General features: G+C 43.1%; 1 protein-coding gene across 3 annotated transcripts in view; it reads right to left on the bottom strand.

Moving 5' to 3' along the window:
• Window positions 1-5882: 5882 nt before the first annotated feature.
• Window positions 5883-14393, bottom strand: part of GNB5 (G protein subunit beta 5) — a 42538-nt gene continuing 34027 nt past the window's right edge. For 2 of the 3 annotated variants that reach the window (XM_027971823.3, XM_060417966.1), the window contains 5 exons: window positions 13780-13871; window positions 11459-11507; window positions 9621-9717; window positions 8572-8738; window positions 5883-7383 (listed from right to left, as the gene is read on the bottom strand). In XM_027971823.3, the coding sequence (XP_027827624.1) occupies window positions 7372-7383; window positions 8572-8738; window positions 9621-9717; window positions 11459-11507; window positions 13780-13871 (417 nt within the window). In that variant the 3' untranslated portion in view covers window positions 5883-7371. Of the gene's footprint in view, window positions 7384-8571; window positions 8739-9620; window positions 9930-11458; window positions 11508-13779; window positions 13872-14393 lie in introns of those variants that run through there. The other variant, XM_060417967.1, reaches the window with a different exon arrangement.

Here is a 14393-nt window from a genome sequence, read left to right as displayed (position 1 = left end):
CTCTGCAGCTGTTTAGGCTGCAGTACAAGCTGATTTCCCAGGTGGTGCAGTGGTAAAGGATATGCCTGCAATGCAGGAGATGTGAGTTCAATCCCTGGGTTGGGAAGATACCCTGGAGAAGGAAATGGCAACCCAATGCAGTATTCTTGCCAGGGAAAGCCCATGGACAGAGGAGCCTGGTGGGCTACAGTCAATGGGGGTGACTAATCAGCATCAACAAGCTGCTGTACAACTTGGGTCTTATGATCCAACAGATTCAATGATACTTGAAGTGTCAAATAGGGAAGCTGGATGGAATCTCTGATGAGCACCAATAGCACTGCAGTGCAGACCTGTAGGATTCTAGAGCAAATCTATGTCCTCTTTTGCCAGTAATTATTCTCCTTTTGAGAAGCAGGTTCTGGCTTGCTACTCAGTCTTGGTAGAAACTGAATGAGGTGATCATGCAGTTTGAGATCTTATCATAATATGGATGCTGTTGGACCTATCTGGTTATAAAGTTAGGCATGCCCAGTAGCAATCTATCATCAAGTAGAAATGGTATATAAGAGACTGAACTCAGGTCCATAACGTAGGATTGTATGGGTAGGTGGCTCAGACTACTGCAACACCAACTCCTGTTGCTTTGCCCCCTCATTCCATGCCTATGGCCCCCAGGGAGTTGCTTCTGACAAGTTGACTCAGGGAGAAGAACTCAAGCCTGGACTAGAGATGTTGTGTTATTGTTTAATTGCTCAGTCATGTCCGACCTCATGAACGGCAGCACACCAGGCTTCACCGTCCTTCATCATCTCATGCTCAAACGCATGTCCACTGAGTCGATGATGCCATCCAACCATCTCATCCTCTGTCACCCCCTTGTCCTTCTGCCCCCAATCTTTCCCAGCATCAGGGTCTTTCCCAATGAGTCAGCCCTTCACATCAGGTACCCAAAATATCAGCTCCAGCATCAGTCCTTCCAATGAATGTTCAGGGTTGATTTCCTTTGGGATTGACTGGTTTCATCTCCTTGGTGTTCAAGGGACTCTCAAGAGTCTTCCCCAGCACCACAGTTTTAAAGCATCAGTCTTTAGCACTCAGCCTTCTTTATGGTCCAGCTCTCATATCTATACATGACTACATGTGGTGGAAACACCACGGCTTTGGTTATATAGACCTTTGTCAGCAAAGTGATGTCTCTGTTTTTTCACTACATTGTCTAGGTTTGTCGTGGCTTTTTTTCCCAAGGAGCAAGTGTCTTTTAATTTCATGGCTGAAGTCACTGCCCACAGTGATTTTGGAGCCCAATAAAATAAAGTCTGTCATTGTGTCCATTTTTTCCCCATCTATTTGCCATGAAGTGATGGGACCAGATGCCATGGTCTTAGTTTTTTGAATGTTGAGTTTCAAGCCAGCTTTTTCATTCTTCTCTTTCACCTTCATCAAGAGGCACTTTAGTTCCTCTTTGCTTTCTACTATTAGGGTGGTGTCATCTGCATATCTGAGGTTATTGATATATTGTAGATAGGTCTATATGATATGCTGATACCACATGAAAGTGGATGGCTAGAGCCTCATAGCTCTGCTCGGGGTCTGGGGGGATTGAGAAGACAGTGGTGAAGGAAAATCCTCCCACTGGTTAGAAATTCAAGCAGCATATATGACTGTACCCTAAGTCTGGGGTGAGAGTAGAGATCTACATGGATACTTGGGCAGCTGCTGATGGTTTGGCTGGATGGTCAGGACCTTGAAGACTGGTGACAAGGAAATCTTGGACACAGATATGTGGGTGAACCCCTCTGAACAGGTGCCAATTGAAGATACTTGTCTCCCATGTCAATGCCTCCAAAGGGTGGCCACTGTAGAGGATTTTACTAATCAAGTAGACACAATTCTGTGCTATGTGGCTATCAGAGAGCTTCCTTACACAGCTGCCGCGGTGCCTGCTCTATGAATGCCCATGAATGAAGAGGCCATGCAGCAGAGACAGAGGATGTGGCCATAACAGAACTCCCTCTGTGAAGGCTGAGCTGGCTAATGCTGCTGCTGAGGGCCTGATCTGCAAGTGCCAGCGATTCCAATGTGGTGAGAAATGAATTTTGCCAGAAGGGAATATAAACCTTGTCAAACTGAGCTGGTTGGGACATCTTATGAGTTCCCTTATTAAGTTAAATGCTTTGATATAGGTTCATGTTTTATTTTCACAGGAGTCATGATTTTATATTTTTGAACTTTATATTTTAGCAGCAAGCACAGTTGTTTCTTAGATTTGGAGTAGCCTGGGTGTTAGTAGTAAATCCTCTGGCCCTGCCATTGGTTAATATCAGCTGGATCAAACAAATGAATAAATAACCTCCACACAAAACTTCTTATCCAGTTTGCAGTCAGACTTGGCTATAATCCCCCCTCTGCCACTTAGAAGCTGTACAACTTTGAAAAAAGGTTTTCAGCTCTCCCTGCCTCAATTTCCTAATGTAAGAAATGGAGGTGATAAACTGTCTGCCTCATAGGTTGTTACAAGGGTTACACGAGTTGGTATGTACAAAGGCTTTAGCATACTGCCTGGCACATAGTAAAAGCTCTTTACAGATGAGCTTGTATTATTAATATGAATTGATCAAGGTTACCAGGCTCACTTCCACCACTGCTAACCCAGATGCAATTTGTGATATTTTTGGTGAGCCTTACCTATACAGTTTCTGGTTTTGGTACCTAGAGACCACCTAGTATTTTTTCATATAGATTTTAACAGCTTTATTGTGATATAATTCGTAATACCACAAAATTCACTTTTAAAGTATAGATTTCAGTGGTTTGTAGTATATTCAAAGTAGCGCAACCATCACCATTGTGTAATTTCATTATCTCAAAGGATATCCAATCTCCTAAGTAACTACTGATCTACTTTCTGTCGCTAGGGATCTGCTTATCATGAAAGAGGTAGATTTCATGTAAATGGAATCATTCACTATGTGGTCCTCTGTGCCTGGCTTCTTTCACCTCGTATGTCTTCAAAGCTCATCCATGTTGTAGCTTCAATCAGTACTTAATTCCTTTGTATTGCTAAATAATATCCCATTGTATAGATATACCACACTTTGGGCATCCATTCATCAGCAGTTGAACCTTTGAGTTGTTCCACTTTGAGCTGCTCTGAACATTTGTGTTCAAGTTTCTCTGTGGACATGTTTTCATTTCCCTCAGGTACACACCTAGGAGGGGGAGGCCACCTATTACTGGGGAACATAGGCAGGTTGGAAACAGCGACTTCTGGTTCCTGGTTTACATGAGTAACTAGGCAAATGTTAAGCATTCCCCAGTGGTGTGTTGGTTAGATAACCCGGGGTTCAAAGATAGGCAATTTATGTTGTCACAGTCTTTGCATAAATGTTCATACCGTATTTGCACTGAGTTTTTCTTATGTATGTGGGTAAATCAACCAGCACATTGTTTCTGATCCCATCTCCTCCCTGGAGGGTCTGCATCCTTTTCACAACTACAGAAACAGATTCATTTCACTTCTTTCACCAGAATTACCGTGAGTCCACCCACCGTGGAGACTGACCAGTCCTGAAGGCCAGCCTAGCTAGCACCAAGCCCTAGTTAAGAGAATGAGGGGTTGGCAGATACTCTGAAGACTGACCTGATTCTCCCCTCTCACTGGTGAGACAGTGAGTGGTTTAGCTTCATGTGCTCCCAAAGGATCTACAGACAAGAAGATTCACTGAGACCTTTCCCCAGCTTGCCCCCTCATCAGAATTCCCAGCCCACTTTAGTCCTGCCTGATCCCTATCTCCAGGGAGGGGCCTTAGGGTCTGTGTGTTTAACTTGCTGTTGAGCCAGTGGGCACATTTGGGGAATGCAGATCTCAGATCTACTAATGCCTGCTCAGTCAGCAATCCTAGGCTTCCTAGGAGGGAAGCTTCAATCCCACTGCCAGTTAATCTCTGAACTCAGCAATTGGGCTTACCCCAGAATCCCAAGGGTCTTCCTTTGAAAAGAGTGTCAGGGATTCACAGCTGGTCTCTTGCCTTGCCCACTGCCTCTCTATGCCCAGATACGCTGCTTTCAAAGTCAGTATGACCCAGGGAGTCTTTCCAGGGGACCCTCCAAAGTCAAAACTGTTTTCATAATAATAGCGACTCCTTTTTCGTACGTGTGGCTTTTAAAACTCTGATTTTCTCAGGAGTTTTCAAGAGGCTACTGATGGGTGGTAGAATATGTGCTTCTAGAATCCTGTGTTTTATCATTTTTCTGTTTTCATTTCTAATACGATAAATATTGATAGATAAAAGCCACATAAACAAAAAGCTCTTTGGGGTCCTCAATAATTTTTAAGAGTGTAGAGGGATCTTTAGATGAAAACTTTGAGAACCACTAGCCTAGATGAATCTTTAATAATTACTATTTTGATACATGAGTAGGGACTGTAGGGGTGAGAGGAGAGGAAAGAATGAAAAAGGAGGAGAGTAGGGAGGAGGGGGAGAGAGACAAGGAAAGAGGTGAAAAAAGGAGAGAGAGGAAGGAGGAGATGGGGGGACAAGGGGAAGAATGAGGGAGAAGGGACAGGAGGAGTTGGAAGGGAGAGGATGAGAACAGGAAAGGGAAGAGGGGAAGGAACTTTAGAGCTCTCCCATTTCCTAGATGAGGAAACTGAGGCTGAAAGGCATTTAGATATTATATATCCTGTAAAAGTGGAAAAGCTCAGTCTAAACCTTTGTCCCCATGCTGTCCCCCTCTTAAGATCAATCAAGTGTTAGCAGGATCACCTTCTAGCCAGATGGCCAAGCAACTAGGAGAGGCCAGGTTGCAAGGGCCCTTACAACATGTGCTATTTTAAAGTCACTTACAATCCAGGGAAGGGTGTGGAGGAGGCCCAGGATGGGAACAGGGTAGTGGATAATGGGTGCCTGCTCTGGCCCTAGGCTCACTGGCACAACCCCGAACCCAGACCCACTCTGGGAGACCAGCCGCCCAAAGCAGCCGCCTTGATTTTAGTTCGCAGGTATTTCCCACACCACCCGTCATCACACACCTCCTTGTTAAACCCCTTCTCTGCCTAACCTTTCTCTTCTCTGGCTGGAAAGGGGGTGTCCAAGGCTATGCAAACCTGTGGGCACATCTGTTTGGCCTCTTCACCACAGTGGTTTAGTACCTTTGCCTCCTAGTCCTCTAAAAACAAAAGAAAGCCTTAACAAACTCCACTCAGTATTATTTTCAATATGCAAAATACGATTTATTACCTAAAGTTTAATCCCTAAATCTCCATGTAGTCTGAACACCCAGGTGAGAAAGGTGGCTTACTGCCCATGGGGGTGAGCGTTGGAGGGAGTACTTACTTAGGGCCCTGAAAGTCACTTTTCTGATTGTAAAGTTAGGGACTATTTTGAACATATACTGATGATACCGCCCACCTCTCCAAATATACAATCTTGAATTTGCTTGTGTCTGAGTGACTTCTCCTTTGCCCTGTTTTCCTTCACTTCTGGGAGGCCCAGGTCAGAGTGCAGACACATGGAAGGGTCTGTGGGAGACAGGGAAGGAAGTACCATAACTAGGAGCCCAGGAACAAGTTCAGGAGAACCTTCCGGGAGCGGAGCCTGGGATTTCACAGGACACGATGTGGGGCCAGCACTTCAGCAGTTGGCAGGAACTGGGTGGACATGCTGCTCGTTTCCCTGACCCACTGCTCAGAATGGAGTCCGCTAAAATGGAGAAGGTGCTGAAGTTGTCCCTCTGGGCTATGCTCCCGCCCTTCTCTCTTTTTCTCAAGGTGGGTAGAGCAGCAGAGATGGAGGGGGTACAGACTAGGGGAGGTGAGTAGGGGCCTTTCACATTGTCTCTTTCTACTCCAGGACCGACTGTGTAATAAAACCCTTAATAAATGTTTTCTTGGCAAATGATTGAATATAACCATTATGTTTATTTTAAAAGAGTTTATGGAAAAGCTGACCTGGGGAATTTTTGACTCATTTTGATATCTGAATGAGTAGTTTTGTAGGTGGGCCTGGTGCACCCTCTGAGGTTTACAGGCCTATCAGATTGCCCCAGGTCTGGAAGGGCCTCTGCAAGCAGCAGAGCCTGGGGCTGGGCCTGCAAAGCTGGCAGGAGAAGGGCCAGGCTGCAGCAGGGCCACGAGAGGGACCGAGAATATGGGGGACTCAGCATGCACAGCCCTCGGACACCACAAGGACCACTCAGAGGGCAGGCCTCACCCAGGAATGGTTTTTGGTTTGAGGTGACCTTTTATTTCCCTAAGTTTAGCATCCTGTCTTTATGAATGAGGAATTTTCTAAAACAAAGGATAAGCTTCTACACTTGAAAATAAGGGATCCTATAACTAAAGCACTTGGTATCTTCCAGAAGGATCTGCTGAATTTTAAACAAAGGCAGGATATTATGGTTTTTTTCCTCCGTATAAGTGAAGCAAAGACATCATCATTCAAGAGCTATCAATCTGTGTATGTAATTATACTTGCAATGCAGTAAATATGAGTATAACTGATATGGACAAGATTCACTTTAGCTTGAGTAGATGCTACTAATCCTAATACATCTAATACCACAAATAGGTTTTTAAATAAGTTTACTGTCCTCTGTTCCCACACAGAAAGGTTTTGGTTCCTCTGAGAAGCGTTTGTGTCCCAAACAGCACTCAGCTTTTCCCTCTAATGATAGAAAATGTCCCATCCTCCCAATACAAGCCACCATCACAAGATACACAGATCAAACCTGTCTATTTTACCCATATCTCTGCTTCATTTGTAACATGAAAATGTTTTACCTGAAAAAAAAAAAGACAAGAGGAGGCAAGGCTGAAAAGGATACTTTCACAATAAGAACACATGTAAAAGAACTGATTTTGTCTCATTACATTTGGAATTGGAATTTTCTTCTATGACCAAGTAACGTGGTCCTCACATAGTCCATTAACATCATCAGTTCCTGGGGAAGGTTTCAAACGTCGAAATGCACACTGAGAAAAATCATCCCTTAAAGTGCTCCAAAAAAAAAAAAAAACTTGATTCCAGGAAACAAAACGGAATATAGTAAATAGTCAGTTCTACTGGGAATAGTAGAATTCTACCAGGAATAGAGAATGAGTTGGGACTAGGATAATTTATAATAATCTTAAAAACAGATATGTTTTAAAAAATGTTCAAAATGATAAACACTGTACTAGAAGGTGTTTTCATAGTGTTGGAGGTTCACACTGGGATCTTTCCAGGGTGATGGTTTTAATAGTAATGTTGGAGATGTTTGGTGAACTTTCAGTCACGGAGCTGCTCACTTGAAGCTAAGTTGCAAGAAACTCTCAGACCCTCTAGAAGTAAGATCTATTTACATGTGATGATTTCAGATTCTATTCTCAGCTGCCTATGTGCACTGTGATTAAGCCCAGACCTGCAAAGACACAAACAGATAATCTTCAGTCTGTTTTTCAGTTGACATTTGTAAAATCTGAGTTTAAAGAGAGAAAATCAAAGTCTTTAATACACAAACATACACACTGCATCCAAAACAGAGCGCTCACATGTCTTAGAAGGGTAATACTTCATTCCTAGCAACTCAAAGGTGCTTCTTTGGCCCTCGCTTTCCCTCTCCCTTAGTTAACTGTCTGAAGGGCATCTGTGGCCCCCCCCCTTGCTAAAGAATGGTAATTCTTAGACTGACAACTGGAATTCTCTGTACACATCCAGCTCTCTGGGTATACTGACATGGCTTTATTAATTTAGCAAACTCTTGCCCAGGATGATGGAATCACAAATAACTTCACTGTTTATTTCAAGAATTTTGAAAAAAATCCATTTATCCTAGGACTGGACTATTCAATTACTCATTTTAGAAATGACACACACTTCTTAGGATAATATGAAGCATCAAATGACCAGCTACTTTTCTAGATAGTCTTTGAAATTCTCTCCCTCCCCTGACCCTGTGTCCAGCAGTCTTAAGCTATGCCCCAAATTTGTTCAATCCTACTTAAATCCCTCCATCAAAAGATTTACCTTCAATCAGACCCCTAAAACCTTTGGCAGATAATATCTGCCTTTGCTCTCTCCTTCTGAAATGCTAATAAGACTGTCGAGTCTGTGATCTTCCATAGTGAAGTGAGTTTTACTTGCTGAACAGTTATTTTGGTGGCATTTCTAGGGAGCCAACACCTGACACAGTCATGGAGCTCTTTGAGCATCTAATAAAGCCATGAGGACACTATTCCTGGAAAAATGCACACATATACACAATTTAGCATGTAACTGCATGGACTTCATAGGTCTCTTGAAGCCTCTGTGTGGACTTCACAGGGGTCTGTGACTGGGATAAGGACCCTGGTGCTCGTGGGAGGTGAGATTGGCAATTGGATTTGTCACAGGCTGGAACAGACTTTTAGGGTATCTGTGCTGGAATACCTGCATTGATGGGAGACTCACTACCTCCCAAGGCAAATCATCCCTCTGTGGCTATAGGTTTGAAATTAGAGCTCTCTTTGGCTGCCTAGGCCCGTCCTAGCTTACTCTGACCTCTCTGCTTTCAAGAAGACCAATCACTCCTGCTCTCACACACACAGTAAAGTAGAAAAGCCTCTCTTACTCTGAGGGTATGATCCCATGATCCTGAGCAAAAGGCAGTCCCATCAGGGGAAACTCGTAGAGTACTAACACGGTTTTCATGTCCAAACAAGATGGAGACTCGAGACCCCTTGAGGACATCCCAGACATTGATGGTATAATCATTGTATCCAGCAAACAGCAGGCGACCTTAAAGCAAGAGGTAAGATGGTTACTCAACCAGTTCCTTCCTTTTTCTTTTCATGACTCTGATTCATGTGCTCATTCATTCATTCATTCAATAAACAGTGCTTTAGAGCCCACTATGTGCCAGGCACTGTGGTTTGCCCTGGGGATTCAAAGAGGAGAAAGCACAGTTGCTGGCCCCTGTGGAGGGTGACGGTGGGCAGGCTGACTCCTGTATCACTGCAGCACCATGTGGAAGGGGCTGTAATGGAAGTGCTCAGCTATGTGTAAAGTGCTATGTGATCACAGAGGAAAGGGGATCAAAGAGGATACTATGGGAGAAGCACTATTTGTGTTGGCCTTTGAGGGTTGAATAGGAGTTTGCCATGCAGAGAAGGAAGGGAAAATGATGTTCCAGGCAGCAGCAGCAGCACAAAGGCACAGCTGCATGGCTGGAAGGTGTCTGGGAGAACTGAACGGTCCACTGACACAATATGCCAGCACTGCCCTAAGTTCCCCTGGTAGCCTCTCGAGCTGTGAAGGCAGAGGTGACGTGAGCTTCGGGGCATCAAGAAGGGGACTCTCTCGATTCACTCCCTCCACCTCTGAAAAAAGTCCCTTTTCAAGTGTGAAAGGGAAAATGGAAGGCTGGATAGGAAATGCCTAAAGGCATAGCAGATAGAGTTCTGATATACCATTGTTCTGAAGAAGAGTGTTAGATGGGCCCAGCCTTCACTTATGGGCTGGGGAAGCTGCCTCAGGTTGGGCAAAATGTGGTGTCAAAAATGCATTGGAGGAAAACCATGCAGGTGTAGACTCTTGGCAGGTGGAGCCTAGGAAGTTCAGCTGAGGGGAAGCTTGCCGGATTCTCTGAGGTCCTGTTTCACAGTCCCAGGAAAACCTTACCACTGAGGGAGAAGTCCACGCTGGAAGCTCCAAAGATGATGCTCTCTTTGGAATAGATGGCGACCTCCCTGTCTGCCCGGAGGTCATAGAGGCGACACTGGGGTGACAAAGAGGACAAAGAGCCACTTGTTTCTGGGTCCTGTTTGGTGCATCAGTGATCACAGAGCTACAGGCAGGTGCTGGTAGCTTGTGTGGTTTGAGGGTCAAGGGGAAAAACCTTTCGTTTTCTCTCAGTATTTTCTTCCTCAATCCCAATTCTTATATCCCCACGAAGCACTGGAGATTCGAAGAAACAGCAAATGCAGATTTCTTTAGTACAAAAAACAAAATGTAAGCCTTTTTTTCTGATAAGTAATATGTGTTCTTTGTAGAAAATTCAGAAAATCTCAGAAATGCATAAAGAAGGAAATCCTAGAGATATTTACTAACACCTGGCTATTTCCTTCAGTCTTATTCTACTTTTTAAAAAAATAATTACTTATTTGGCTGCAACAAGTCTTAGTTGTGGCACACACAGGGTCTTCAGTCTTTATTGTGGCATCAGTTCAGTTCAGTTCAGTCGCTCAGTCGTGTTCGACTCTTTGCGACCCCATGAATCACAGCACGCCAGGCCTCCCTGTCCATCACCAACTCCCGGAGCATACAGCATCTTTAATTGCAACATGTGAGATCTAGTTCCCTTATCAGGGATCAAACCCACGACCTGTGCATTGGGAGCTCGGAGTCTTAGCTACTGGACCATCAGGGAAGTCCCAGTCTTAATCTATTTTATGTGTGGATTTAAATGGGGTGAATGTTTCATTATTGTTCCAATTAGCACGATGTTATGAACATTTTCTAATATCATTAATAATCTTCAAAAAATGGGATTAATGTGGTTGTTATATTCCTCATGTGGATGTATCAGAATCTACTTAGCCATACTCTGCTAAACGACTTGATTGTGTCTAATTTTTCTCTTTTATAAATAAAATTATGAGGAAGCCATGATCATTCTGCTATCAAAATCCTTATATGCATCTTTAATATTTTCTCAGAATAGCTAAGGAATGGAATCCTTAGAATTGTTTCCAAGAAATTACAAAGGATACGAAAAGCTTTTAAAAACCCAAAATGTATACCCTTATATTTTGTTAAATATTCTTTGGCATACAGAAGTTTTAAATTTTCATTATTATCAAACTCTCAATCTATTCCTTGTAATTTCTTTCACAATAGCAAACTAAGGTGAAATTCATTATTTAATAAGTTATTTGCTATTTTGAGAGCACAGTAAGGTTGTGCCTGTTGAAAAACCGGTCAACATTATTTTGCAACTAGTATCAAAAGCCTTAAAATTAGGCCAGTTTTTGACTCATCAAGTTTACATATGAGAATTCATCCTAAGGAAACAATAAGAGAGGTATCAAAAATATTTGCTTATAGCAGAGTTTTTAACGGGGAAAAAAACCCTTAAAAAACACCTAAATGTCCCCAGATTGAAGATTGGTTAGTAAATGATGATATATCCATAATACGGAAAACTATTCAACCATTAAGAAAATATAATATAGGAAAGTATTTATTGGCATGAGAAAATGTTCACAATCTATTGCTAAGTGCAAAAAGCAAATTATAAAACAGCATTTGTTTAAAAACTAAAAAGACAGAAAGGAATTTACTCAACTGTGATTTTTCTTGTGTAGAATGATTAACAAAATTTAGTTTTTCCCCCCTAAGTTTTCTTTATAGAAGTCATATCAGTTCTGTAATCAGGAAAACAATTATTTTTGAAAAGTAAAATTAAGTCAGCATATCTCTCCTTCAAATAGGAAAAGCTCTTGAGGACTTAAACATACCGTAGCATCATCTGATCCCGAAGCAAAAGCATCTCCACTTGGGTAGTACCTGCAGAGAGAAAGTGTGGGGAGAAGGCACTTAGAGCAGTGATTCCCAATCTTGGGTGACCATCAGAAGCCTCCGGGAAGGCCGTCCCACGCTGGGCCCTCGGACTCTAGGGACACAAGGACTTCTCATTACAGAGACCAGAAATGTAGGCTCAGCCGGAAGACCCCACTGGCCTACCTTAGTTTCTTCTCTGTAAACAGGGGACAGTGACACTGGCCTTGCAGAGGGTTGATGAGGATAAATGAGACAATATGTCTATTTGTATCTGACACTGAACACAGGCAGATGCCTATATCCTTACTTTCCCTTGATCACACGCCCCATTCCAAAGGCTTGGCCAGAGCTCAGGGATAAGACAGTGCTAACAAACACAGACACTGCAATTGGATGAAAGGGGACTACAATGACCACTCACTACAGGGGATACTTTTGGTAAGTGACTTTGACTGGCCCAGCCTCAGTTTCTTCATCTGAAAAGTGAGGAAGATAATGTACATTTCCTAAAGACTGAATAAGACAGTATACACAAAAAACATGGTATGGGGCCAGATAAAATGCATGCAACAAATGATATTATTACTGTTACAGTCCTCCTCTCCTCAATAATCAGGCCATCTGGAGAGAGGGTACTGTAAGTTGAAACCTGATGAACATTAGAAGAGGGTTCTGGGTTGAGGGAACAGTATGGGTGAGAGAATATACAATTTTAAGTTGTTATTTCATGAATATATAGGAATTTATTTTTGTAGCTTTATAGTCTATCCCTGTATCTTAATAACTTCACCTACTGTAGTAATTTCTCAAATTATTTCCTTGGATTTTCTAGGTACTCTCTACACATCTGCAAAAACTGATAGTTTTTTTCCCCTTCCTACATTTAAGGTCAGTGAGCTAGAAAATTCTTATTAACATTTCTACTAATAAAGTAATTATTCTTACTGTGTTCTAGCTTTTAAGGGGAATAATTCTAGTGCTTTCCCCTAAGTAAAATGAAGATTCTTCAGTGGTTATACTTTAAATGTTGTCCTGATGGTGCCATCTTCCAAATGGATATGTTAAGTCCTGACCTCTCTCTTGGAATCCAGTTCAGAGATCTGGCTACCTACTTGACATCTCCACTTGGTCATACAACAGCATCTCAAGCTTGGCTAGCCCAAGACAGAACTCCAGAAGCCATGTGCAACCATTGCCTTCTCCCTGCAGTGCTTCCAACTCTCCCAGTTTTAGCAAATGGATCAGTGTTTATGTCCTTTATAAAAGATTCAGGTTCCCTGAGCTCAGGGTTCTCCTCCTGAAATGCAACCCCTTGCACATGCAGGTGTCATTTAGTCCTTTTCATGTCACCCTGTGATACTGGAGCTTGGATAACTAGCATAGCTACTACCATCACTATTAGTAATCAACTATCCTTCATCTCTAACCCAGGAATCTTGTGCCTTTTACCAGCACCCATGAAACTCTGGCAGCCTTACTTGATGGCCTGCAATTAGGGTAAAATCTCAAATCCTTCCCAATTCTAGACATTTCTATCCTCACTGTGTCTTCTTTGGTTTCAGCCACCATCATTTCTATCTGGAACTCACACAACAGCCTTCTAACTGGCCATAATACTTCCATTCTCATTCCCCTACAATGCATTCTCCATACAGCAGCCAGAGTGATCTTTTAAAGACAAAACATGCATCATGTTAGCCACCTCAAGTGGTCACCTGGTCTTTTGTTAGGTCCCTGAGCATCTCATCTCCCTGATCCTCCTCCCAGCTCTTTGAATGCCTGGGTCCTTCACTATCCTGGTATCAATTTAAACATCAATTTCTCAGAGATGCTTGACCAGTCAAAGAAATAACCTATCTCCATCACAGTTCCCTGTTTTACTTTTCAATGAAACTTATCAGTATTTTTGTACACTGCACATTTATCTGTGCTTTGTCTTGTTTGTCTTCTATAGGAAAGTAGAAATTTTTATCTTGTTTAAAACAGTATTCCCAGTTCCTGGAATAATGTTCAGCAGATAAGTACTTAATAAATATTGGTTGAATGAATGAACAAAAAACACTGACTTCGTTTAGACAGGAAATAGCCATTGCCCCTGGTGCAATTACATTGAAATTCTCCAAGAAATCTGGAGTACTGATCGGTCTCACCACACACCAGCTGTTATTGCTGGAAAAGCCTCTCTCAGCAAAGTAAATTGAGGCTGGAGGCTAAGCATTAGCCCAGGCCGGGAGACAGTGGAAAATAGAGAAGCTATGTGAACATTCTACTCACGGACCGGACACTATTGATGTCAGATTCGTGTGTTTCAAAGGCCTGCACGCACTGTCCAGAGCGCATGTCCCACACCATGGCTTTCTTGTCACATCCCTGCAAACGCAAAGTTGCCCAGAGTTATGACTACTGCAAGGACTGCCCACACACAGGTATGAGTTCTCGTTATATCACAGAGATCGTTCAGTTCCCATTAGTAAACGGCTCTGACAACGTGCTTTTTTTTTTTTCTGAGACTAGCTTTATTTAAGGCCACTTCCCTCTGACCTCAGGAGGTCAGAGCTAGGTCCTGGGGTAGGGGAAGCAAAAGAAAGTACCCAGACACCCTTTTTATAGCACGTTTTCTTCTCTGCCATCTTTCTTAATGGCTGCAAGTTCTCCAGGGCCTCCTTCTCCCCTTCCTCCTAGGCATTTCTCTTCATGTTTCCCCCTCCTCTCTATCTCTGCTTCTATAAGGCCAGAGGGGAGGGCAAGTGGAGAGTGGGGATGGTGGGACCTCCCAGGCTTGCCTCAGGTGTGTGGGGCAGCCTGAACACAGGTGGCCAGCCAGGTGCTTCTGGCCAGCTATAGCCCAGCAGCCTAGTCAGGGGGGTGCCCATAGTCAGCTGGGTGGCTCAG

Source organism: Ovis aries, chromosome 7 (assembly GCF_016772045.2).
Source record: "Ovis aries strain OAR_USU_Benz2616 breed Rambouillet chromosome 7, ARS-UI_Ramb_v3.0, whole genome shotgun sequence".
NCBI lineage: Eukaryota > Metazoa > Chordata > Mammalia > Artiodactyla > Bovidae > Ovis > Ovis aries.
This window is presented reverse-complemented; position numbering and strand designations above follow the sequence as displayed.